The following is a 24,709-nucleotide window of genomic DNA, read 5'->3' as shown; positions in this document are numbered from 1 at the left end:
CCCCCCTTTAAATATTAATAAATAAAATCTAAAAAAAGACATGTAACTTAGCTTTCTGTGCCACACAAAAGAGTGCCAGTTGTACCCTGTCTCCCCCACTTTCTTGTTATAATATGTAGAGAACTAGATAAGTTAGGCTAGCAAAATAAAATAACTACAAGTTCTTCACTACTGGCAAGTTAATGAACACCTATTTTAAGGGTAAAAATCATGAGACCAATAGTCAAGAAAGTACCCCAAGAAAACATTGAAAAGTTGTTTGAAAAGAGTTTGATGGCATGAAGCCATCATGGATATAAATAATGGATAAATGGATAGCCTGACCAGGCAGAGGCGCAGTGGACAGAGCATTATACTGGGACTCAGGTTCAAAACCTCCGAAGTCACCAGCTTGAAGAGTGGGCTCATCCAGCTTGAGCACGGGGTTGCTGGCTTCAGTGTGGGATCATGGTCACTGGCTTGAAACCCAAGGTTGCTGGGTTTAGCAAGGGGTCACTCGCTCTGCTGTAGCCCCCCAGTCGAGGCATATGAGTAAGCAATCAATGAACAACTAAGAGCTGCAACAAAGAATTGATGCTTCTCATCCCTTCCTGTCTGTCCCTCTCTGTCTCTGTCACACACACACAAAAAGAAATGGATTTATGTTCAGAGCTGAGCCAGAGAATTTACCATGCATTGTTATAATACCATCTGTGTTGACATACAGTGTCGGTGACTGAAGAATTCACACCTAACAACTTGGCGCTTGTTAACCTAGAAACATGCATTTTTTTCTGATTTTTTTTATTACAGAATATGACAATGTGGCTGAGAAAGCTGGCAAAATAGAAGCTGAGGTTAAAAGGTTACACAATATCATTGTAGAAATTAATAACCATAAACTCAAGGCCCAACAAGACAAACTTGATAAAATAAATAAGCAGTTAGATGAATGCGCTTCTGCTGTTACTAAAGCCCAAGTAGCAATCAAGACTGCTGACAGGTAGAGTACACGTACTACCCTAACCTGTCTTCCTTTTCCCTATCAACATTGGAAAGGGGGTTAATACTTAGTATCCATTAATTGTTATTATTTACTTATTAAGCCTATCTGACATATTATAGGTCCAGTTTTTGTTTTTTTTAACTGACAAACAGGCAAACTGGCAAAGTATAGTTCTGTAACTCCCCAGATGTCCTGAGGACATAGAAATTGGTTTTGTTTCTCTGACTTAGAGTTGGTAATTAAATAGACCTAGGTCTTAGAAGAAAAAGATACGGGAATGAGAACTGTCTTAGTAATTTATTCTTAGTTAACTATATTATTCCATTGTCCCAAATCACAAGAAGTTTTTTAACCCATAATCTTGTTTTAAAATTAATTTTAGATTACTTATTGAAGTGTTTCTAAAGTTATTAAAACTAATTATGTATATAAAAGTGTTGAACCATAAACAGTTCTCTCTTACCTTAAAATTAAAAGAAATTAATTGCATGTTGATTATCTGGTTATTAAGTTTATTCTAGAGCCTTTTGCTCAAAGGTACTAATAAGCCATTTATTAGAAGTTTGCCTAAATGTATCTGGCAATGTGGAATTAACTTTATTAAGGGAGAAAACAGCTGTTCCTCGAGGTGTACCCTCCACCCCCATCCCTGTATCCCTTTGGAAGCACTTGTTTCCCTAACTTGAACAGAAAGATAATTTTTATTTTAATGTATAGTTTCATGGATATAGAGACTTAAGAATCTTCAATCTGACAGTGACAGAACAATATATTCTAACTTTGCTTCATAATGTAAGATTGGATGATATTAGAAGTTTATATAAAGGACATTTTTATTAATTTGTACTGAGTTTAATAAAATATACATCTCACAAGTAGTGTGTGTATGTATATATAAACAAATACCAATTTAGGGATGGCTTTGTAAATCATAAATTTTAAAATTATAGGAAAAATGCTACATTAAGATGTCATGAAGAAGATAGAAGGTGACAAGACAATTTAACTTTGGGGGAGGGGTATACAGCACAATCAAATGTCAAAATAATCTAGAGATGTTTTCTCTCAACATGTACCCTGATTTATCAATGTCACTGCATTAAATTTAATAAATAAATTTATTTTAAAAAAGATGTCATGAAGAGTTCTTTGTTAGGTTTCAGAAGCAGATTAACAAGTCACATATCACATTTTTAATATATTATTTTGCTTGTTTAGAAATCTTAAAAAAGCACAAGACTCTGTCTCTCGCACAGAAAAAGAAATAAAAGATACTGCAAAAGAAGTAGGTGACTTGACAGCAGAGCTGAAAAATCTTGAGGAAAAAGCAACAGAGGTGATAAAAAATACAAATGCTGCAGAGGTAAGACTCAGAAAAGGGTGACAGTGGTATTTGAAGTAGTTTAAGGAGTTGGATATATAACATCAGTGCCTTGTATAATAAACAGTCAGTAGGTTAAAGCTTGTAACTGTATTAACTTACACTATAAAAATGAGTACTGTATTATAACTTTTGAGTAAATAAGTTTTAATTTAAAATAGAAGGAACATGGGAAGAGATTGCCATCTTCAGTTTTGTGATGCCAAAACACCAGGTCGGTCGTATCTGTAGTTCTTCTTGGTTTTTAGGAGACGTTACCAGAGATCCAGAAAGAACATCGTAATCTACTTCAAGAACTGAAAGTAATTCAAGAAAATGAACATGTTCTTCAAAAAGATGCACTTAGTATTAAATTGAAACTTGAACAAATAGATGGTCACATTGCAGAACATAATTCTAAAATAAGATACTGGCAAAAAGAGGTGAGAGTAACTTTAAAATATCCTTTATGAAAATGGTTGGGTTTTTTGGGTTTTTATGTGGGTGTGTTTGAGGTATGTAATGATTCTTAATTCCATGTAATCACTTCTCAGGTTTATAGGGAACATAAGGAACCAAGTGTAGTAAGATTCTGTATAGAAAAATCTGGGTACGTTTTTGTTAGAAGTAGTCAACATATTCATCCAAGGGCCGATTTGGAGATTTTTACAGGCTACATGAACATATTGGACCACTACACTATTTTTCTTTAAATTAAAAATAGTTGGCACACAGATCAGTCACAAAACCTTGGTATGTTGTTTTAGTAGATAGGTAAGTTGTCATATTGATTGCATTCTTCTAAACAATAAATGGAAGTACCATGCCCTTCCCTAACTCTTCATTTAACTGAACTTTCAGATTTCAAAAATATCACTTCATGCCATAGAAGATAATCCTGTTGAAGAGATTTCAGTTCTGAGCCCAGAGGATCTTGAAGCAATCAAGAATCCAGATTCTATAACAAACCAAATTGCACTTCTGGAAGCCCAGTGTCATGAAATGAAACCAAACCTTGGTGCCATTGTAGAGTATAAGAAGAAGGTATGAATAAACTATTATTAATGTGTCCAAATCAAATTCCTTGTAGTCCTCAGCCTAAACTGTGGCCTTAATTTTATACAATTAGAAATTCTCATACCAAATTTATAACTGAATAGGTGTTTGTTCTCATTCTTTTTATAGGAAGAATTATATTTACAACGAGTATCAGAATTGGACAGAATTACTCATGAAAGAGATAACTTTCGACAGGCATATGAAGATCTTCGGAAACAAAGGCTTAATGAATTCATGGCAGGTTTTTATATAATAACAAATAAATTAAAGGAAAATTACCAGATGCTTACTTTGGGAGGAGATGCTGAACTGGAGCTTGTAGACAGCTTGGATCCTTTCTCTGAAGGAATCATGTTCAGGTTTGTAATTAAATACTGAGTTTCGGATCCTCCTGTTTCATATCTGTATTTTCTCCAAACTCTCAAAAAACTTTTAGGGGTGGGATGTGAAGGTTAGAAGATACATGATTTGTTTTAATTACAAAAACTAAATTATTTACATATTGCCAGTTTAGAGCATAAATTCCAGGTAATTTTACATAACATTTCTCTAGGTTTTTTTGGTGGTTTTTTTTTTTTTTTTTAAGATTTTGTTTATGGATTTTAGAGAGAAGAGAAAAGCAGGGAAAGTAACTACTTGTAGTTGCTCCTCCTATGTGCCTTGAAAGGCAAGCCCAGGGTTTCAAACTGGGGACCTCAGTATTCCAGGTCGATGCTTTATCCACTGCTCCAGCACAGGTCAGGCTAGTTCATCTTTTTCTTAAATCTTCAAGTCATTTTAACTTAACATCTGGATTTAAAACTTGTAGAGTAAAAATTGCATTGGAAATGGGGGAAGAATAGCAAGAAGTACTGGCTAGCCTGATGTTTAAGTCTTAAAATTTTAGTAGCTGTCCTTATGTGTATATCCTTCAATGTTTTTACAAAATAAACCCCAAAAGCTTAGAATTGTGAAAAGCAAGTTAGAAATCCCGGAGGAAGGTGGTTAGGAAAACAAACCACAAAACCTTAATTTAAGCTTTACAAGTAATTTGACTAATGAGATTTTCTTATTTCAGTGTTCGACCACCTAAGAAAAGTTGGAAGAAGATCTTCAACCTTTCAGGAGGAGAGAAAACACTTAGTTCACTGGCTTTAGTGTTTGCTCTTCATCACTACAAACCTACTCCCCTGTACTTCATGGATGAGATTGATGCAGCCCTTGATTTTAAAAATGTGTCCATTGTTGCATTTTATATATATGTGAGTAATCTTTTAGAAGTTTTTACCCAAAAAATTTTCTGGGTTCCCCAAACATTGCACATGAATTCTTTGACTTAATTTCTTTTAAGCTTTTTCCAAACTGTTCTCTAACTCCATATCCTGTGGTGTCAAAGGAGACAAAAGTCCTTTACTTCAGTGGTTCCCAACCCCCGGACCGGTACCGGTCCGCAGAGAAAGAATAAATAACTTACATTATTTCCGTTTTATTTATATTTAAGTCTGAACGATGTTTTATTTTTTTTTAATGACCAGATTCCCTCTGTTACATCTATCTAAGACTTACTCTTGACGTTTGTCTCGGTCACATGATACATATATCCATCCCACCCTAAAGGCTGGTCTGTGAAAATATTTTCTGACATTAAACTGGTCCGTGGCCCAAAAAAAGTTTAGGACCACTGCTTTACTTGAACCAAATATTTCCATTTGGGCAAGTAAAACATAAACTGATCGTGTAAATTAGTAGCAGATACACAGCTAAAATCTTGTGTTCTGCCTTGATCTTTTTTTCACTAAGCAATCATGCTTCCAGAATTACTCATTCCTCTCAAACCCAAATAGTTTCACAAGCTATCCATCCCATCATTTTTATCAGTGTAATTTTAAATTTATTGCCTAAAATAGATTGTGGGAAAGGGTCAAGTTTAGATGTTTATTACATGATGTACTTGTCAATATTCGAGTGTTTCTAAGTTATTCTTTCTTTCTCTTTAGGAACAAACAAAAAACGCCCAGTTCATAATAATTTCTCTTCGAAATAATATGTTTGAAATTTCAGATAGACTTATTGGAATTTACAAGACATACAATATAACAAAAAGCGTTGCCATAAATCCAAAAGAAATTGCATCTAAATGACTTTGTTAAATTTGTTTATACTGAAGATTCATCCAATTAAATCAGCATAAATTCAGTGCGTCGTATTACTACTAATTTTTCTATTTGTCTTAAAACTTCATATTCCTAAACCTAAACGTGTAAACTGGCTCCTAGTTTATGCTGTTTCAAGTCTAATAAAATATTCTACCTACTTTATAGGAGATTGTAAGAATCTGACAATTTTGTGAGCAACAGACTATGAAGAAATTAAGATGCCTGGAGGGTGAAGTTACTGCCCTTTGTCCCAAATTGCTACTAGCGAAGTATTAGTTAACATTCAAGTTCTAGACCAGGAGTAGTCAACCTTTTTCTACCTACAGCCCACTTTTGTATCTGTTAGTAGTAAAATTTTCTTACCGCCCACCAGTTCCACAGTAATGGTGATTTATAAAGTAGGAAGTAACTTTACTTTATAAAACTTATAAAGCAGAGTTACAGCAAGTTAAAGCATATAATACTACTTACCAAGTCCTTTATGTTGGATTTTTGCTGTTTGGCAGAATAAATCTTTATAAAACAACTTACTATAGCTAAATCTATCATTTTATACATACTTTGGTTGCTCCGCTGCTGCCCACCATGAAAGCTGGAATGCCCATTAGTGGGTGGTACGGACCAGGCTGACTACCACTGTTCTAAACTATATAGTCCATGTTAAAATGAAGCATACTTTCATGGACATCTACATACTTTCATTTTCCATCTGCAGTGGAAAAACCTGCCAACTACTAGTTTATAAATTCCTAAAGTGTATGCCACCTAATTTACTAATTTAAACAATCAGTATTTATTACCCAAATGCTGGGAACATTTTTTAAATCAGTCATTAGATTATTGACCCAGAGACTTAAAGTGTAAATATATTAGTGGACTTAAACATCTGAAACTCAAGTATTGTTTGTTTTTTTAATTATAATTGCATTGTGAAAAGAAAGGCAGACTGCCCCATGCAGGACCTCATTTGGATGTGTCTAGTCTTAGAAGCTTGACTACCCTACAGTCTCCTACAAATGGACCTTGAGAGCTTGTTTGGAGGTTCTAGCATGGGAGTACAGCTACCTGTATATCCTTGACTGAAAAACCATCCTCTTTGACCAAGCACATATGCAGCTTCAGCTTCAGGAGAGACACACATGGAGTGCTCAGGGAGGAAAGGGGCACCCACCTAGACATCCTGGTCATTTTTTTTCAATCAAGAACATGAAAGGGAAGCCTGACTAGCACCAGACTGGGACATGGAAGACCCAGGTTTGAAACCCTGAGGGCTTGAGCATGGAATCAGGGACATGACTGCATGGTTGCTGGCTCAAGCCTAAAGGTTACTGGCTTGAGCAAGGGGCCACTCACTCTGCTGGAGCCCCCCAGTCAAAGCACATATGCTGCAATGAAGAATTAATGCTTCTCATCTCCCTATCTGTCCTCTCTGACTCTTGTCAAAAAAAAAGAAAGTATGTAAGGGAAGAGTAACTAGAAGAGGCTATAATTAAAATCAAGTGCTTTTTCATTGGTGAGAGTAGAAATGAATGGAATTGAATATTTTATTACATTTTAATAACCAATGGAGTAGGCCCTGGCCAGTTGGCTCAGTGGTAGAGCATTGGCCTGGCATGCAGGAGTCCGGGTTCAATTCCTGGCCAGGGCACACTGGATAAGCGCCCATCTGCTTCTCCACCCCTCCCCCTCTCCTTCCTCTCTGTCTCTTCCCCTCCCGCAGCCAAGGCTCCATTGGAGCAAAGTAGGCCTGGGTGCTGAGGATGGCTGTGGCCTCTGCCTCAGGCGCTAGAATGGCCCTGGTTGCAACAGCAACACCCCAGATGGGCGGAGCATTGCCCCCTGGTGGGCATGCCGGGTGGATCCCAGTGGGGCGCCTGCGGGAGTCTGACTGCCTCCCCATTTCCAACTTCAGAAAAATACAAATAAATAAATAAATAACCAATGGAGTAGAACTTAGTACTAAGTTTTAAACAGTTAAAGTAGGCCCTGGCCAGCTGGTTCAGTGGATATAGCACCAGCCTAACATGAACATCTCAGATTCGTTTCCCAGTCAGTGCACACAGGAGAAACCACCATCTGCTTCTTTCCCCCCCTCCCTCTTCCCCTTTTCTCTCCTCTCACAGCCAGTGGCTCAAATTGTCCAAGCATCACCCTGGTCGTGGCACATGTAGGAGCCTGTATCACTATCATCTTCATTCCTCTCACTTTAAAAAAAGAAAATAAAACTATTGGTACTTGGGCATTGGCATAAAGGAATGTTTGGCAAAAAACGAACTTAAGACACAGTTAACACTGCTATCTTAAGTCTGAGGGGGATGGAATATACATTCTAGTAACCTGAGAGTTTTTATCCAGGAACCTATTTAACTAAACCACTATACAAAAGTTAAATACTAAGATAAATTAACAGAAACCATAGAGTATGTTCGATATTAGAAAATGTTGCTGTGCGTTCCCTAACAAAAGTAATAGCTTTATTAGAAGTAAATGTCAATAAACATTTTAGGGCTATTAAATCTATCTAAAACACAATGGATCACAAAAATATCTTTAAGCAACCCCTTATCATTTTTTACTTCTCTGATTGATTTGAAAACCTCTTCATGATCCTTATTTTCCTATTCAAAAGCTTCAAGCCACATCAAAAGTAAAGGCATAGGCACTTTCAGGATTTTGCCACTTTTAATCAAAAAGCCACTACATATGAAGAACTGCAAAGCCAATCACTACATTATAATAATGCTAAAAGACAATATTGGTACAAGAATGTTTAAATGCCACAGCAATATTAAGTCAACCTGGAACCAATAAAAAAAATCAAATAATTACATTTTATTCTAGTTTTCAGACTGAAAATGAAACATTTCTGACATTTCTATCCAACAAATATGGAACGCTTAAAATACTTAAAATACGTATGTTGCAACCCTAATAAAGTTTAGTTTGCCACTACTTATCCATTTAGCAATAGTTGTTAGTCCTAGTACAGAGTAAGTCTATTGAAACAATTTATATTTGAATGATCACCGAAAAACTTTCCACGTGAACTCCTTCAGTAAATATAAACTGTGACACAGTATAGTCTTTAAATCATGCAGACTGTTAGATAAATTTTGGTAAACAGATAGAGAGACTTCAAAAAAACATACTGAAGTGATTTCATTTAGAAAGGTTATTACATGTTGGTTAAAAAAGATCAACATCAGTATCACTGAAATTAGAGTAACTAGAACAATGTTTAGAATCTTAAAATTTTCAACCTTTTCATCATCGGAACAGGAATATGACATACTTTTTAAAGAAATTTTCATTTCAGGAATGGGAAGTTTCTTAATTTGTCCAATTTCTGTTCTGCTCCAATCTTCTTTCAATACTTGGCTTACTCGAGGATAAATTTCAACACACTGGACCTCAGGAAGTGATCTTTGTTTCAAGACCTGCACACGCTGGCGAACATCGTCAACTTTTTCAAGAAATTTAAGTGGAGACTCTTCTCGTAAAGATGTTGTCAATGTCATTAATTCAAGCTGCTGCTCTCTCATTTCTTTTATTCTTTCAATTTGTGGAGTATATTCTTGATTGATCAGATTGTCAACATCACAGAGAGCAGTTAGAAAAAAATTTTTTTTCTCTTCTAATGTATCACTAAGCTCCTTAAAATATTGGAGGACAACTTCTTTCTCACCTTGGACCACTTTCTCTGAATGAGATTTTTGTTCCTCCAGCTTTTCAATATGACAAGTAAGACCTGTCCAGTGTGTGTCAGTTAACTGTTCAAGCAATTTTTGAGGTGTGTCCTTTTCTTTTACATAGGCACTTTGAAGATCATCTATAGGATGACCATGATGTTGGCCTATTGTAAGGCAATGACCACAAACTAATTTTTTATCTAGTAGACAGTAAACATTTAACGGTTGCCTGTAATGTTCAGGACAAGTGACAATATCTGGATGATCTTCTTGTTGGTACTTTTCAATTATGGCCCTTAATGCAAAATTAACAGGTAAAGATTCAATACCAGTTGGAGCCACTTCAGTAATACTTCTGCAGTTAGGGCATTTGAGTGGAATTCGTAAAGGTCTCCATATATAAAAGTCACTAGATGCCTGAAGAACATTTTCCAAGCAATTTCTACAGAATGTATGAGAGCATGGCAGTACACGAGGATCTTCAAAAATACTGTAACAAATGGGACATGTTAACACGTCCTCAAAATTGTACATACCCTGTCAAGAGAAGAAAGCATTTTAAGCTTACATATATCAAAGATAACTGTACATATGTAAAGTTTTAGATGCTAACCTCTAAATCAGCGGTTTTCAACCTGTGGGTCGCGACCTCGGCGGGGTCACCTAAAGCCATCGGAAAATACATAATGCATATAAGGTATTTACATTCCAAATCATAACTGTAGCAAAATTACAGTTATGAAGTAGCCACCAAAATTATTTTTTGGTTTGGGGTCACCACAACATGAGGAACTGTATTGCAGGGTCACAGCATTAGAAAGGTTGAGAACCACTGCTCTAAATTAATATACTGTGCTTATTTGAAAGACTGTAACTTAAGATTTCTTAAATGTAGCATTCTTAGTAATGCAATTCTTATTATATGATATAATATTGAATAAGTGATCATCTTTAAGAGCTTACTTGGGCCTGACCAGGAGGTGGCGCAGTGGATAGAGCGTCGGACTGGGATGCAGAAGACCCAGGTTCGAGACCCCGAGTTTGCCAGCTTGAGTGCGGGCTCATCTGGTTTGAGCTTGGACCCAAGGTCTCTGGCACAAGCAAGGGGTTACTCAGTCTGCTGAAGGCCCACGGTCAAGGCACATATGAGAAAGCAATCAATGAACAACTAAGGTGTCGCAACGAAAAACTGATGATTGATGCTTCTCATCTCTCTCCATTCCTGTCTATCCCTCTCTCTGACACTCTCTGAAAAAAAAAATCTGTTAGTGAAAAAGTGGTAGCTTAATAAAATTTATTTTAAAAAAAGCTTACTTGGGATGAAAGCTGTGCTAAACAAAACAATTCTAATTTGTAATGCTTCAAATTGAAAGTATTAAGTTTGTTCCTACATAATGCAGACTTAAATTCAAAGTGTTCTGCTGAAGTCTACTTAATGAACTTAACTATTTTGTGCAACTTTTTATATTCTAAAATACTGCCCTGGCCGGTTGGCTCAGTGTTAGAGCATTGGTCCGAAATGTAGATATCCCAGGTTCAATTCACAGCCAGGACACAAGCACCCATCTGCTTCTCCACCCCTACCCCTCTTCACTTCTCTCTCTCTCTCTCTCTTCCCCTACTGCAGCCATGGCTCAACTGGAGCAAGTTGGCTCCAGGCACTGAGGATGGCTCCATGGCCTCCACCTCAGGTGCTAAGAAGAGCTCAGTTGTTGCTGAGCAACGGAGCAATGCCCCAAATGGGCAGGGCATAGACCCCTAGTGGGCTTGCCAGGTGGATTCCAGACCGGGCACATGTGGGAGTAGGTCTCTGTCTCTCCTCCTCTCACTGAATTAAAAAAAAATGCTAAAATAAGTTAGGCTTAGCAAAACTAAATTCTTTAATTCAAAAGAATTCATGGTCCCCGTTGGCTCAAGTTATTAAATTTCTCTAGTAACTTATAAATTTCTTAGCTTTTTTGTTGTTTTGTTTTGAGAAGCTTAGGCTTTTGCAGTAAGATTGATTTGGGGCTGAAACAGAAGATTGCCCATGGGTCAAAAACAGCCTAAACTTTTTTTTTTTTTTTTTTGCCAGAAAGTCAGAGATAGGGACAGACAGAAAGGAGAGAGATGAGAAGCATCAATTCTTCATTGTGGCACCTTAGTTGTTCACTGATTGCTTTTTCATATGTGCCCTGCCTGGGGGGGGGGTCCAGCAGAGCCAGTGACCCCTTACTGAAGCCAGTGACCATGGGGTCATGTCTATGATCCCACACTCAAGCCAATAACCCCGTGCTCAAGCCAACAAACCTGGGTCCTCCATTCCCAGTCCAATGCTATATCCACTGTGCCACCACTTGGTCAGGCCTAAACTGTTCTTTTAGATTTTTTTTTTTTTTTTTTAGAGAAGAAGAGATACATCAATTTGTTGTTCTACTTATTTATGTACTCACTGGTTGATTCTTATATGTGACCTGATGAGGTTTTGAACCTGCAACATTTGCATATCAGAACAACACTAACTAAATAAGCTACCCATCTAGGGCACCAGCCTAAACTCTTGATGAGGAGAAAAAGGAACAAAAAACATTAGCTATGTATATTTTCTAGGATGAGTATGTTAGATTTAGCGATGCTATATGTATGTAAACACTGGACCCTGTAAGACAGTGAAGCAATGTGTTCAATACAGGGGTGGGCAAAAGTAAGTTAATAATAAATAATCCAATAATTAATGAATAATACAAGAATAAATTCTTGTGTAATCATAACTGTAAACCTACTTTTGCCCCAACCTGTATTCTCAGGAAAAAAATGGCTTCCAACCTAAAATTCTAAAACAAAAATAAATAACTTTTCAAGGTAGACTAAAGATATTTTGACAACACCAGAGTTCTCAATAAAAACGCCCCCCTCTCCATTTTCTAAAGAATACTACAGTATGAAAAGAAAAGCAAAAATTCTCACCAGGATAATGGTGAAATGAAATCCAGGAAAACATTGCAGCAAGGCTAGAGAACAAGTAGTCTAAGAAGAAGACAGAGATCCAGAAGGCCTATCTTTAAGTAAATAAATGGAACCAACAGAATAGTTCATGTGTCTGAACATATTGAGAGGTGATGAGAAAACTAAATTTAAAGAAAAGTGACAGAATCATGAAAAGAGAACACACAGTAAACTTTATGGCTCAACTGTTATATTAGTCACAATATTATAAATATTACCGTGTTTACCCATGTAAAAGACACACCTTAATTTTAGGGCCCAAAATTTGAGAAAAAAAAATTATTATATAAAGTTATTGAACTCATTTTATTCATCATAAAAGTCATACGACTCATCACCATCAAAACTCCCATCCATTAGCTTGTCCTCATCTGTGTCTGATGATGAATCAGTGTCTTCATATATTGCCTCATTCTCAGTTCCATCTATGGCGTTTGAAATGCCATGCTTCTTAAATGACAACAATCTCAATCTTGATATTATCCCAGGATCTTTTCACCCAAGTACAAACTTTTTTTTTTTTTTTTTTTTTTTTACAGAGGCAGAGATAGACAGGGACAGACAGACAGGAACGGAGAGAGATGAGAAGCATCAATCATCAGTTTCTCGTTGCGCATTGCGACTTCTTAGTTGTTCATTGATTGCTTTCTCACATGTGCCTTGACCGTGGGCCTTCAGCAGACCAAGTAACCCCCTGCTGGAGCCAGGGGCCTTGGGTCCAAGCTGGTGAGCTCTTTGCTCAAGCCAGGTGAGCCCACACTCAAGCTGGCGACCTCGGGGTCTCGAACCTGGGTCCTTCTGCATCCCAGTCCGACGCTCTATCCACTGCGCCACCACCTGGTCAGGCCCAAGTACAAACTTTTATAGTTGGTTTCTTCACTCTTCCTGCTGGTGTCAAATTGTCCCCAGAAGACTTCATCCATTGGTTCCATTTGTCTCTCATGGCAGCTTTGAAAGTTTAATGCTGATATCAAGTGGTTGGAGCTGGAATGTCAAGCCTCCAGGTATGGCGGCAGGTTTTGTATTTTGCTCTGCAGCAATCTTTGTGTTTTTTGTTCTGTGTGCCCTGAACTGATCAAGCACCAATAGGGCAGGTTTGATAAGAGCCCACCTGGTCTCTTTCTACAAATTTTCTCAAAACAGATCTTCATCCCATCCTAATCCATCCAACCCTTGTCATGAACGTGGACAATTACTCTTCGAGGAATGTCTTCTTTTGGCATTGTTTTGCATTTGGTAATCAGCATAAGAGGCAGCTTGGTTCTGTTAGCACAACAAGCTAGAACAACTGTATAATGACTCATTTCATGTCCATTTGTCTTTACAATTACAGTTTTCACCCCCTTCTCATCAACAGTTTTGTTACTTGGGACATCAAATTGAAGGGGGGACTTCGTCCATATTTGCAATCTGTCCCAACTCAAACTGATGTGTCTTCCAACACTGAATGACAAAATGATGAAATTCAAGGACCTTCTGCTCATAGCTTTCAGGCATCTTTTGGGCAAGTCTGGTGCATGCTTAGTCCATTCCATTTCATGAACCTGAAGCACTAATTGTGTCCTCCTTTGAAATCAGTAACTTCTTAGGCCTGACCTGTGGTGGCGCAGTGGATAAAGCGTCGACCTGGAAATGCTGAGGTCGCCGGTTCAAAACCCTGGGCTTGCCTGGTCAAGGCACATATGGGAGTTGATGCTTCCAGCTCCTCCCCCCCTTCTCTCTCTGTCTCTTCTCTCTGTCTCTCCCTCTCCTCTCTAAAATGAATAAATAAAAAAAAAAAAGACAAAAAAATTAAAAAAAAAAAAAAGAAATCAGTAACTTCTTTTCCATCAGCAATTCGTCTTGCCTCATGCCAAACCATCTTTGTGGACACAGGAATTCCAATTGCCCTTTGCTCTTCAATCCATATCTTCAGTTCCCTCTCTAAAGGAGGCCATTTTGCTGACTTGCCTGTTGTGACCTTCTTCTGTCATGCTCTTTTCAGTAGAGTTTCTTCTGCCTGTAACCAGTCTCGGATTGACTTCTCAGCTGGAGGACCAAACTTACATTCAGCAGCACAATTTCCATTCACTTTTGCAAACTGGATCACTTTTAACTTGAATTCAGCACTATATGAAAATCTTTTTTGAGCCATTTCTGGGCAGAATGTGGCAAAACATAACCTACGTAATATACTGGTAACAAGTGCAAAACAATGAGCACAAAGACAACAAGCACTAAAAAGCGGGAAATGCAAGTAAAAAAATCTACAACCACTGTATAAGATGCACCCAGTTTTAGACCCCAAATTTTTCAAAAAAAGCTGCAATTTATACATGGGAAAATAAGGTAAACACTGATCTTAACAAAAAGCGTGACTGTTAATAGACTATCGTGTTTGTGTCCCCCTAAAATTCATATGTTGAAATCCTGACTCTATGTGATATTACAAGTGTAGCCTTTAGGAGGTCTCATGAATGGGATTAGTGTCCTTATGTGAAGAAACACCGAGGCTTGCTCCTCTCTCTCCCCATATGAGGACCAAGCAAGAAAATGCCCATCTGCAAACCAGAAAGCACCCTCACCAGAACTGAACTATGCTGACATTTTAGTCTTAGACTTTCTAGCCTCCAGAACTGTAAGAAATAAATGTTCATTGTTTAAGGCACCAGTCTATGATATTTTATTATAACAGCCCAAACTAAGAAAATAGTATACCATAATTATAATGGGGGGGAGGGGTATGGGAAGGAAACTGCTTAAGAACTAAATCTTCCCTGGCCAAGTAGCTAAGTTGGTTAAAGCATCGTCCTGAAACAACAAGGTTAGGTAGGGTTCAATCCCCAGTCAGGGTTTGAATCAACCACATACAAGAATGCATAAATAAGTGGAACGACAAATTGATGTCTCTCTCCCTCTCTCTCCGCCCTCCTCTCCCTAAAATCCATAATATTTTTTTAAACCTAAATCTTCCCTTATAATAAGTCAATATATACCAAAAAATGAAAAATTTTAAAAAAAATCACATAAAAAGCATATTATTTAGAAATACAGAGCCTGACCAGGCAGTGGCACAGTGGACCCAGGTTCGAAACCCCGAGGTTGCTGGCTTGAGTGCAGCCTCATCAGCTTGAGCACAGTGTCGGTGGCTTGAGTGTGGGATCACAGACAGGATCCCATGGTTGCTGGCTTGAGCCCAAAGGTTGCTGACCTGAGCCTAAGGTAGCTGGCTTGAGCAAGGGGTCACTAGCTTGGCTGGAGCCCCCAGTCAAGGCACACATGAGAAAGGAATCAATGACCTATAGTGCCGCAACTGTGAGTTGATGCTTCTCATCTCCCTTCCTGTCTTTGCCTCTCTCTTGCTAAAGAAAAAAAATAAAAATAAGAAATAAGGAAAGAAGTACAGAAGCAAATATCAAAGGAAATCATTAAAAGAAATGAAAGTGATTACTTCTGTAGTGCTGATGTCAGGTGTAGGAAGAGCAAAAAGAGAAAGCTGCTTTTTTTTCATTATAAACTTAAATGATATTTTTTAAAAGATAGTAATTTTTTTTCTAATTTTAGAGGAAAAAGAAAGAGAATAAGGGGGGGGGGGGGTGAAGCAGGTAGCATCAACTGACAGCAATTGAATCTCATATGTGCCTTGACCAAGCAAGGCCAGGGTCTCAAACTGGCGACCTTAGTGTTCTAGGCCGACACCCTACCCACTGCACCACCACAGGTCAGGCAATAAAATTTTAAAGAAAGAAATAAAGACAAGCCTACAAACATCCTGGCAGAAAAGTAAGATACCTAAAGAGAAAAACAAAAACATAATGGTCTCCAATTTCTCTTGAGAGACTAACTTCCAAAGATGGTCACAATGATCACCCACATACATTCCTGCAATGTGACTTTGCTGGTACTCCTCCATCAAGAAATATAATCTATTCGCCATCCCCCGTCCCCCAAAAAAATCTGGACAGGACATGTGACTGCTCTGACCAACAGAACATGTGATACTGTCACATGTGATACATGTGAACTGATAGTTGTGGGTATGACAAGTTGCCACCTCTTAAGTGTCACAAACTGATAAGCAAAATGTCAAGGCGGCCCTGGCCGGTTGGCTCAGTGGTAGAGCGTCAGCCTGGCGTGCAGGAGTCCCGGGTTCGATTCCCGGCCAGGGCACACAGGAGAAGCACCCATCTGCTTCTCCACCCTTCCCCCTCTCCTTCCTCTCTCTCTCTTCCTCTCCCACAGCTGAGGCTCCATTGGAGCAGAGATGGCCCCGGGTGCTGGGGATGGCTCCTCAGCCTCTGCCCCAGGCACTAGAGTGGCTCTGGTCGCAACAGAGTGACTCCCGGAGGGGCAAAGCATCGCCCCCTGGTGGGCAGAGCGTCCGCCCCTGGTGGGCGTGCCGGGTGGATCCCGGTCGGGCGCATGCGGGAGTCTGTCTGACTGTCTCTCCCCGTTTCCAGCTTCAGAAAAATACAAAAAAAAAAAAAAATGTCAAGGCTACTGTGCTGAGAGGCCAAGTAAAGAAACAATGAGGTGCCAGACATGTAAGTGAAAAGCCATCTTGAACTTGCAGCCAGTCAAGCCTTTAGATGTTGGTTACATGGCAGTAGATAACAAAAACATCTCCAACAAGGACTGCTAAAAGACAATGCAGCAACATCCACAGGGTCTGGAACAGGACATGACCTAAGAATTCTGTACCCTGCCAAGACGTAATTTATTGATATGAAACAATAAAAATAACTCTGAGGGAAATCTATAGGTATAAAAAACATGTAGAGCAGAGCTGAAGCCATACATGTACTTTCATTAACCAGTACAAAATGTTATTTTCCTCCAATGAATACGAAAAGCCTGAGTTCAAGGTTTCCTGCCTCTCTCTTAAGTCACAAAGAAATATGAATATAAAAAATATATATTTTCAGAAAGAAACCCGAGGCTAAATTATCTACTTACAAATTATTTCACAAATTTCTTGTGTTTAAGTATCAAAAATACATTTCTGAACTTCTAAACCTTTTATGCAGTCTTTTCCAGAGGGCTGATTTCCTATGGAGTCTCCAAAATATTTTACCAGCCTATTATGGATGGGTCAGCACATATAACAAATGATGAAAAATTAAGCAGTACCAAAAATATCACTGCCCATTCTACTGTGGGAACAATTTTTAAAGTTTTAATTCACTAATGTGTTCTTGCCTTTCATCTCTAAATGTAAATGGTTATAAAACATTCATTACATTTTACAACCACTAACAAGAAATTATATTTGCCATGGTATAGAGCAGGAGTAGTCAACCTTTTTATACCTACCGCCCACTTTTGTATCTCTATTAGTAGTAAAATTTTCTAACCGCCCACGAGTTCCACAGTAATGGTGATTTATAAAGTAGGGAAGTAACTTTACTTTATAAAATTTATAAAGCGGAGTTAAAGCATATAATAATAATTACTTACCAAGTACTTTATGTTGGATTTTCACTAAGTTTAGCAGAATAAATCTTTATGAAACAACTTAATATAGTTAAATCTATCTTTTTATTTATACTTTGGTTGCTCCGCTACCGCCCACCAGGAAAGCTGGAATGCCCACTAGTGGGCGGTAGGGACCAGGATGACTACCACTAGTATAGTTAGATGACTTGCTGTAGGATTTAACAGTGAGTCAACTAAATGTCTGGAAAAACTCAAGACGTAACACCACCCAGATTGGGGCTCACATCATTGAGGTTCTGATAAAAAGCACATTTCATGCTATTATAAACTTACTATGGAAACATTACAACTGTGCATTCTATACATACACAGTAAGTTTTAAAAACACTTTTTTATGTACAAATTGTACAAAATAATGAAGGATCACCATAATAACTCTTTCAAATTAAAAAAAAATCCTATGGTCAGATATAATTTTAATTCTATTTGTACTGTTTTCCTGCATTTTGACATCAACCTGTTTCCTCAAACTAAAAACGATTAGTGCAATTTAACCAGGGAGTAAAAATTTTCTGAAATTTTATTTTGTATTCACTTGCTCGATCTCCTAGAGCTTACTTGTTTTGTAGAGCTTCTGGTTTGTAGACTGAATATACTTTATCTTCTCCAATATTTCCAGATTCTTTTTTTCTTATTCTAAAATTAAAATAATTTTATTTTAATGTTTAAGAACTTACATTTTCAAAAAAAAACCCTAATGATTGGATACCACAGAGATGGTTATTTCAGTATCTTTGATGTTTACCTTCCCTATGCCTGTGTTTTTAAAAAAGTAGTGACAAACATCAACAGGCGTTGGAGCAGCAGGAGTGTCATTTGTATCACTTGTACTTTCAAAGTCCCAACAATTCTGCAACCAAATACACAAAGGACCTCTTTTATGCCATCAAGTATCATACCAGCTCTTAAAAACATTAGCCAACACGGTGTTTACACAGCAAACATTCACGGTCATTTTGGATTGTTTCAATTAAGCAGAAGACAAGAAGCCTAAAAGGCACTGAAAGATTTTTGCCAATTGAAAACTTTAAGTATTGATTGAGGTTATTCCCACCAACACGTCTGTTGATCTTCCAGTTCTGCTCGTAAAATACCGAGACCTGGGTTGGTGTTTCCTAATATATCTGAAAACCGCGGCCTCACATCTGCAAAATGGGCACAAATACAGCGACCCTAGCCCAATCCCGGCTAGGTCCCGAAAGAACTTCTCACAAAGCAGCAGTGCCCTGCCCCAGCCCCACCCTTCTCCCAGGTCAGCAGGAAGCGCTCCCCGGCCTCGCTCCTGGACGCCCGCACGCCGGGCCCTCCGCCGAACCCGAACCGAGACCCGACCGACGAGGCGCCGGCGCGCAAGCCCACTGCCTTTGCCCTAAGCCTCACTCCACGGGTGCCCCTCCCGCACAGAGAAGAAAACGAGGCTCCCCGAACTCCCACCTGGGAAAAGAGCAAGCTGAGACAGCCCACGTCCACTGCCCTCCGAACGCCCCAGCACGCCAGCGCCTGCTGCAAGCACAGCGGCCCGGAGCTGCCGCCCCTCCATCCTGACGGGGTGCTCTGACTCACCGCGACGACCAGCCCCGACCCGACCCCGAGAGCCGCACAGCGTCCGCCTCTCCTCCGCCCGGAGGGCGTGCCCGTGCCCCGGCGGGGCGGGGTTTCGCGCAGCGCTGTGACGCAGGTGCGCTCCCCCGGCAACACTCCACCGCGCGACACCCGCCAATGGGGAAGAGCGCGAGGCCGCGTTCGAAAGTAAACGGCCGCGGCTTGCCCAGGCGGGGGCGTGGCCGCTGGGCTGCCTTGGGCTGGGTCCTCTCTGCGCCTGCGCACTCGCTGCGTACCGCCTCTCGGAATCTCAGCGGCGCTGTGCTGGATGCTTCTGGCCTTGGGGTCTCTGGTGACGGCGGGGGTGGGGCGCGGTCCGTGGCTGGGAAACTGGTCGGCCCCAATGGCCAAGGGTAGGGCAAGGATTCATACCAAAGCGACTCGTAGAACTGTTTTTTAGGTAGAGCCATGGATTTCTCTGCTTGGAGAAGTCTCCACCCGCCTTGAGGTCACACGCGCCCCAGCGGGCAAGTCCGGGCCCGCGCTCGGTTACTTTTGTTTGAGGAATTTGGATACCTGGCCCTGCCCGAGGACTCGGCTGAGCGTGGGAACAGGGGCCTCTCCTTGGTTCGAGTTCTTTTGTCCTTCAAGAGAACTAGCCCTGTGAGAGCTGATGGCGCCCTGGGACTCATTAGACGAGGTCCCTGCCTCACTCCCAACCCGTAACACCACCACCCCTGCGTTTCTGCACTTGATGAAATTATTGTTTAGAGGTGATGTGACGGTTGCACAGAATTCTTGACTTCCAATTCAGTTTCTCCACCAACCTCCTATTTCATCTTATGAAACCCCTAGAACCAGAAAACATATGCGTCCGGCATCCTTTGCCCTTTTTTTTTTTTTTTTTTTTTTTTTTTTTGTTTTTTTCTGAAGCTGGAAACGGGGAGAGACAGTCAGACAGACTCCCGCATGCGCCCGACCGGGATCCACCCGGCACGCCCACCAGGGGCGGACGCTCTGCCCACCAGGGGGCGATGCTCTGCCCCTCCGGGGCGTCGCTCTGCTGCGACCAGAGCCACTCTAGCGCCTGGGGCAGAGGCCGAGGAGCCATCCCCAGTGCCCGGGCCATCCTTGCTCCAATGGAGCCTCGGCTGCGGGAGGGGAAGAGAGAGACAGAGAGGAAGGAGAGGGGGAGGGGTGGAGAAGCAGATGGGCGCTTCTCCTTTGTGCCCTGGCCGGGAATCGAACCCGGGGCTTCTGCACGCCAGGCCGACGCTCTACCACTGAGCCAACCGGCCAGGGCCTCCTTTGCCCTTTTTTGTTGAGACAGTTTATCCAAGATACACTTACCATAGCTTCCCTCTCAACTATTAATAAAAAAGTCATAATGCTAACTAATATTGAGTATTGCTATATACTCTGTATTGCCAGTACATTGATGTCTTAAGCTTTTACACAAAATTACATGAAAACATTAAACACAATATAAAGCATAGATAGTAATATCTCAGTTTTGAGTCGATTTCAGTTTCTTCCCCAATTCAGTTATTGAAAAAACTATGATGTGTGGATTGAGGTGATATCCAGAGATACCCATAAGATCGGTGGATAATGGGGGAAGGCCAGGTGAGGAACTCAGACCAGGGAACTTTGGCTAGGGCCGCCCACAACCAAGCACACAAAAAAGAAGCTTCCCAGGAGTCCTTGGGAAAGAGCAACTCTCCATCAGCCACTGAGATTTCTCTGCATCATATTAGCTCACTCATCCTACAGACCCTTTAAATATCTCCCACGTGGATCATCCCATGAGACTTCTCTGACCCCTGCCCACCGGGACCAGAGAACATCGTCCTGGCAGCGTGGTACTCAATAAAGCTTTTGCTTATCCACACTTTGTGACTCCGGCCCCCTTCCTTCTTTCTCGGCAGGGGAAAATACCTTACATTTGGTGCAGAAAACCCAGAAGGAGTTAAAAGCCCGCTGGGGCTGCTCCTCTCCCTGTCCCCTCAGAGAAAGAACCAGAATCTCTGACCTTCCACCCACTTTGGCGCACGGTGCAGTAAGTCCCCTGCCTCCAAACTCCCCTCACTTCTTTCCGTCGAGACTCCCTGTCTGAAACCATAGCTACATCAGGGACCTCTTTCCATTCCAAGTGTGTGTGTGTCCGTGGAGACGTCCCAAGCACATCCACTTTCCCTATCCATCCATGGCCAGAGCTTGAGTTTTGGGATGCCAGTTCTCAACTCTGATGACTCCGAGGACTGAGGGCAGCATGGGAGCACAGGAATCTAAACCTAATCCAAAAACACTCTTGGTGTAGTCTTATCCGAAATCTCTCCCTCCCTAAAGAAGAAGAAACTGTTCTCTGCTATGGCCAGGCCACAGAACCCCCTGGATAATCGGACCAGGTAGCCTTCTGAAGGGACTTTCGGTTTTAAAACCCTCACCAGTTTAACTATTGCCAAAAAACTAAGAACTGGTTGGAGATCCCTTATATCCCGGGCTTCTAGTTATTCACGCTCCCATCCTGATCTCTGTGCTACCTGTTCTACATGCGGGCCCTTTTATGGCTAGAGAAACCTCACCTAAAACCTTCACTCCTAATCTTTCCTTCCCCACCGACCCCCAACTCTCTCCCTCTCCCGCCTGACCCCCAGGGGCACCCCTCTCTCGGGACCCCTCTCTGGTCCCTCTGTGGACCTCTTTCACTCGGGTCTCTTCCCTCCAAGAGCCCCCTCCCTTCGCAGAATCCTGTTTCTTATTCACCTGCAAATTCTGTTTCTCCACCCTTGCCGGCCAGGAGCCCTTCCCTTCTCCACTGTGTTCTTAAGCCCCTTCTCCATCAGGCCATTCTCAGACTGGCATTGGCCCTTACACCGGTTTGCAGGATGCCAAACCCCAATTTTCTTGCAGGAAGTTCTGTCCCTGTCCTGCCTCTAGCTCCAGCATTTCTGGCAGGATCTGTGTGCCGGGCTCCCCACGAGTCCCCCTCCTCTTATTCTCAGCCCCCAAACCCTTATCCGAGACCTGAGAACATGGATGGCATTTGAAGTTTTTAATGGTCCCAACTAGTAGAAATAGGTCAAGACTGTTCACCAGACCTGCATGCAGCAGAAGGTAACAATCCAAACCCAGGCTCTTGTGGCAACCCTGAGGCCAGCAGAGCAACAGGGGCAAGGCACAGGAAGTGCCCAATCCAAGTCTGGACCGCAAAGAGAATCCCTACCAGGAGCTTGCTTTAAGTGTGGCAAGCAGGACCACTGTGCCCAACAGTGACCCTGCCACGGCTGCCCACTAAACCCTGCCCTGACTGCAAGCAGCCCGGTCACTGGCAGAGCAATTGCCCCTTTGGGCAACAGGCTTTTCCTCAGCATCTCTACATGGAGGACAAGCTGCCCAAATGGGAGGCCAATCCAGACAGGTGGGTCCATCACTCAAACTCCTAGGACTGATGCCCTGGACTCAGAGACCCCCATCAGCCTCACCAAACCCCAGGGTAATACTGCAAAAACAAGTAAGCCCATCTCATTTCTTGTGGACAAGGGAGCTACCTTCTCTGTTTTGCCACATACTCTAGACCTCTTAATTCCCTCATGGGTCTCGATTATGGGAATGGATGGAACCTCTTCTTTTCCACTTCGCACGCCTCCCCTGACATGCACTTTGGATGGAATCCTCTTTTTTTCACTCCTTCTTAGTTATGCCATCGTGCCCTGTACCCCTTCTGGGTGGAGACATTCTACACAGTCTCGGAGTCATTATCCAGCTGACAGCATCTTCCCACTTACTCCTACCATTCCTCAATACCAAGGGCTCCCCCATAATCAATACTACCCTCATTTATAACCATGTTTCTTGCCTCAAGCTTGCTCCCATGAAGGATCGCTGGCAGTTTGGAACCACTGGGACCTACCCATCTCCAACACACTGTTGGGCAGATAAAATATATTATGATCACTTTGTTAAAGATGGCACTGCCCACATGGAAGCTTGTCACCCAGGTGATATTAATGTGTGTTGGGGGCGGACTATGGGCAGGCAGGATCCTTGTAGCCTGGGGCTTGGTTTTAAGACCTTTTTGTACCACCCCACCCTTTTTGATGTGGGGTGGTACAATCCAATTATGCCTCAGATAAGTGACTTTGTATCAGAGACTTCCTTATTTTGTATATTGGATTAAAGGTTTTGATTTCTACACTATAAAATGGAGGCAGAACGGAAGCTTGCTCTCTTGGTTCCTGAAATTAATATTAGAGGAGAGAGCAGAGGAGAGCAGAGAAAGGCCACGTGGATGAGGCCAGGAAAAGCACCCAAGATGGCGGAGTGTTGAGTGAGAGGCCAGTTTGTGCAGGGAGAAAGGAAGGAGATGGGGAACATAGGTGAATAAGTCTGGTGAGCTAGAAACCTTTGATTCTAGGAAACTCGGATAAATCAATAGCTTTGTGAGCACTGAATGAGTGGGTTTTGGAGCCCAGTGTGTGTTTTTACTTGCCCACCCGGTGCAAGCTAGGATTAAAGATGATGGCCCACTAGTTTTTGTTTCTCTGCCGACTGTCCGAATCCAATGCCAACCTGCATGGGCCAGGCTGCTGTGATGATGGTGGCCTTGGAAACTGGCTTTACACTCATCAAAAGGCTGGACTCTGCAAATCCTCCTATTACTCCTCTTTTTTTTAAATTCTTACAGAACTGCATCCGCAAGGTTTCTCAACTCATGGTCAAACAGATGTTCCTCCTGACACCCCTCAAAGCCACCACCTGCTGATCTCACCCTCCCCACAATGCCCCTAATCAGCAGGAAGTAGCCAGAAGAATAAGCGGCGCCCCTAATTAACACAAAAAGATCATAATGTAAAATCAGTGAATAATGGGGGAAGGCCACATGAGAAACTAAGACCCAGAAACTTTGGCTAGGGCCGCCCACAACCACGCACACAAAAAAGAAACTTCCCAGGAGTCCTTGGGAAAGAGCGACTCTCCATCAGCCAGTGAGACTTCTCTGCATCATATTAGCTCGCTCATCCTACAGACCCTTTAAATACCTCCCACGTGGGTCATCCCATGAGACTTCTCTGACCCCTGCCCACCGGGACCAGAGAACATCATCTGGGCAGCTCAGTACTCAATAAAGCTTTTTACTTATCCACACTTCGTGACTTCGGCCTCCTTCCTTCTTTCTTGGCAGGGAAAATACCTTACAATACCTGTTATTACATGGTGGTATATACACATTTTGACTTCATTATGCACATACATTTATCATTTAAATGTTAGATTTTTCCCCAATAGCTTGCTTTTATTATTATTCATATTGTGGGGGGAGGGAGCAGGAAGCATCAACTCCCATGTGTATTTTGATCAGGTAAGCCCAGGGTTTCAAACAGCGAACTCAGCATTCCAGGTGGATGCTTTATCCACTATGCCACTGTAGTAAGGTATCAAAAGTTACAGAATTACTATTTTAGGAAGCTTAAAGAAC

The 24,709-nt window shown here is 41.3% G+C and overlaps 3 protein-coding genes across 5 annotated transcripts in view; 1 reads left to right on the top strand and 2 right to left on the bottom strand.

Moving 5' to 3' along the window:
- SMC4 (structural maintenance of chromosomes 4) overlaps positions 1 to 5,692 on the top strand; it is a 39,610-nt gene extending 33,918 nt beyond the window's left edge. Inside the window, exons 18-24 of the mRNA XM_066241590.1 lie at positions 793 to 982; positions 2,204 to 2,348; positions 2,615 to 2,788; positions 3,207 to 3,389; positions 3,531 to 3,763; positions 4,462 to 4,645; positions 5,381 to 5,692. Of these exons, the coding sequence (XP_066097687.1) occupies positions 793 to 982; positions 2,204 to 2,348; positions 2,615 to 2,788; positions 3,207 to 3,389; positions 3,531 to 3,763; positions 4,462 to 4,645; positions 5,381 to 5,524 (1,253 nt within the window). The 3' untranslated portion in view covers positions 5,525 to 5,692. The remainder of the gene's footprint in view (positions 1 to 792; positions 983 to 2,203; positions 2,349 to 2,614; positions 2,789 to 3,206; positions 3,390 to 3,530; positions 3,764 to 4,461; positions 4,646 to 5,380) is intronic.
- IFT80 (intraflagellar transport 80) overlaps positions 1 to 19,175 on the bottom strand; it is a 276,992-nt gene extending 257,817 nt beyond the window's left edge. Inside the window, exons 1-2 of the mRNA XM_066241592.1 lie at positions 19,123 to 19,175; positions 18,247 to 18,324 (exon numbers count right to left, since the gene is read on the bottom strand). The gene's annotated coding sequence lies outside the window, so the exon portion shown is untranslated. The remainder of the gene's footprint in view (positions 1 to 18,246; positions 18,325 to 19,122) is intronic.
- TRIM59 (tripartite motif containing 59) lies at positions 2,490 to 19,257 on the bottom strand. Of its 3 annotated transcripts, none has more exons than XR_010726892.1 (4): positions 19,123 to 19,257; positions 18,247 to 18,324; positions 3,695 to 3,833; positions 2,490 to 2,662 (listed from the first exon to the last, which is right to left on the bottom strand). XR_010726892.1 is itself a non-coding variant. In XM_066241598.1 (4 exons), exon 4 carries the CDS (start codon positions 9,760 to 9,762, stop codon positions 8,563 to 8,565), a length of 1,200 nt encoding a protein of 399 aa, XP_066097695.1. In that variant the 5' UTR covers positions 9,763 to 9,765; positions 9,842 to 9,891; positions 18,247 to 18,324; positions 19,123 to 19,166; the 3' UTR covers positions 7,303 to 8,562. The 3 variants fall into 3 exon arrangements, 2 of the variants coding, with proteins under 2 accessions (XP_066097695.1, XP_066097694.1); XM_066241598.1 differs by lacking the exons at positions 2,490 to 2,662; positions 3,695 to 3,833 and adding exons at positions 7,303 to 9,765; positions 9,842 to 9,891 and having other exon boundaries at positions 19,123 to 19,166; XM_066241597.1 differs by lacking the exons at positions 2,490 to 2,662; positions 3,695 to 3,833 and adding an exon at positions 7,305 to 9,765 and having other exon boundaries at positions 19,123 to 19,176.
- Positions 19,258 to 24,709: the final 5,452 nt, after the last annotated feature.

Source organism: Saccopteryx bilineata, chromosome 8 (assembly GCF_036850765.1).
Source record: "Saccopteryx bilineata isolate mSacBil1 chromosome 8, mSacBil1_pri_phased_curated, whole genome shotgun sequence".
Taxonomy (NCBI): Eukaryota; Metazoa; Chordata; class Mammalia; order Chiroptera; family Emballonuridae; genus Saccopteryx; species Saccopteryx bilineata.
This window is presented reverse-complemented; position numbering and strand designations above follow the sequence as displayed.

Excerpts from the sequence above, each read along its gene's own strand:
- TRIM59 (XM_066241597.1), bottom strand. The coding sequence starts at position 9,762 with ATGTACAATTTTGAGGACGTGTTAACATGTCCCATTTGTTACAGTATT.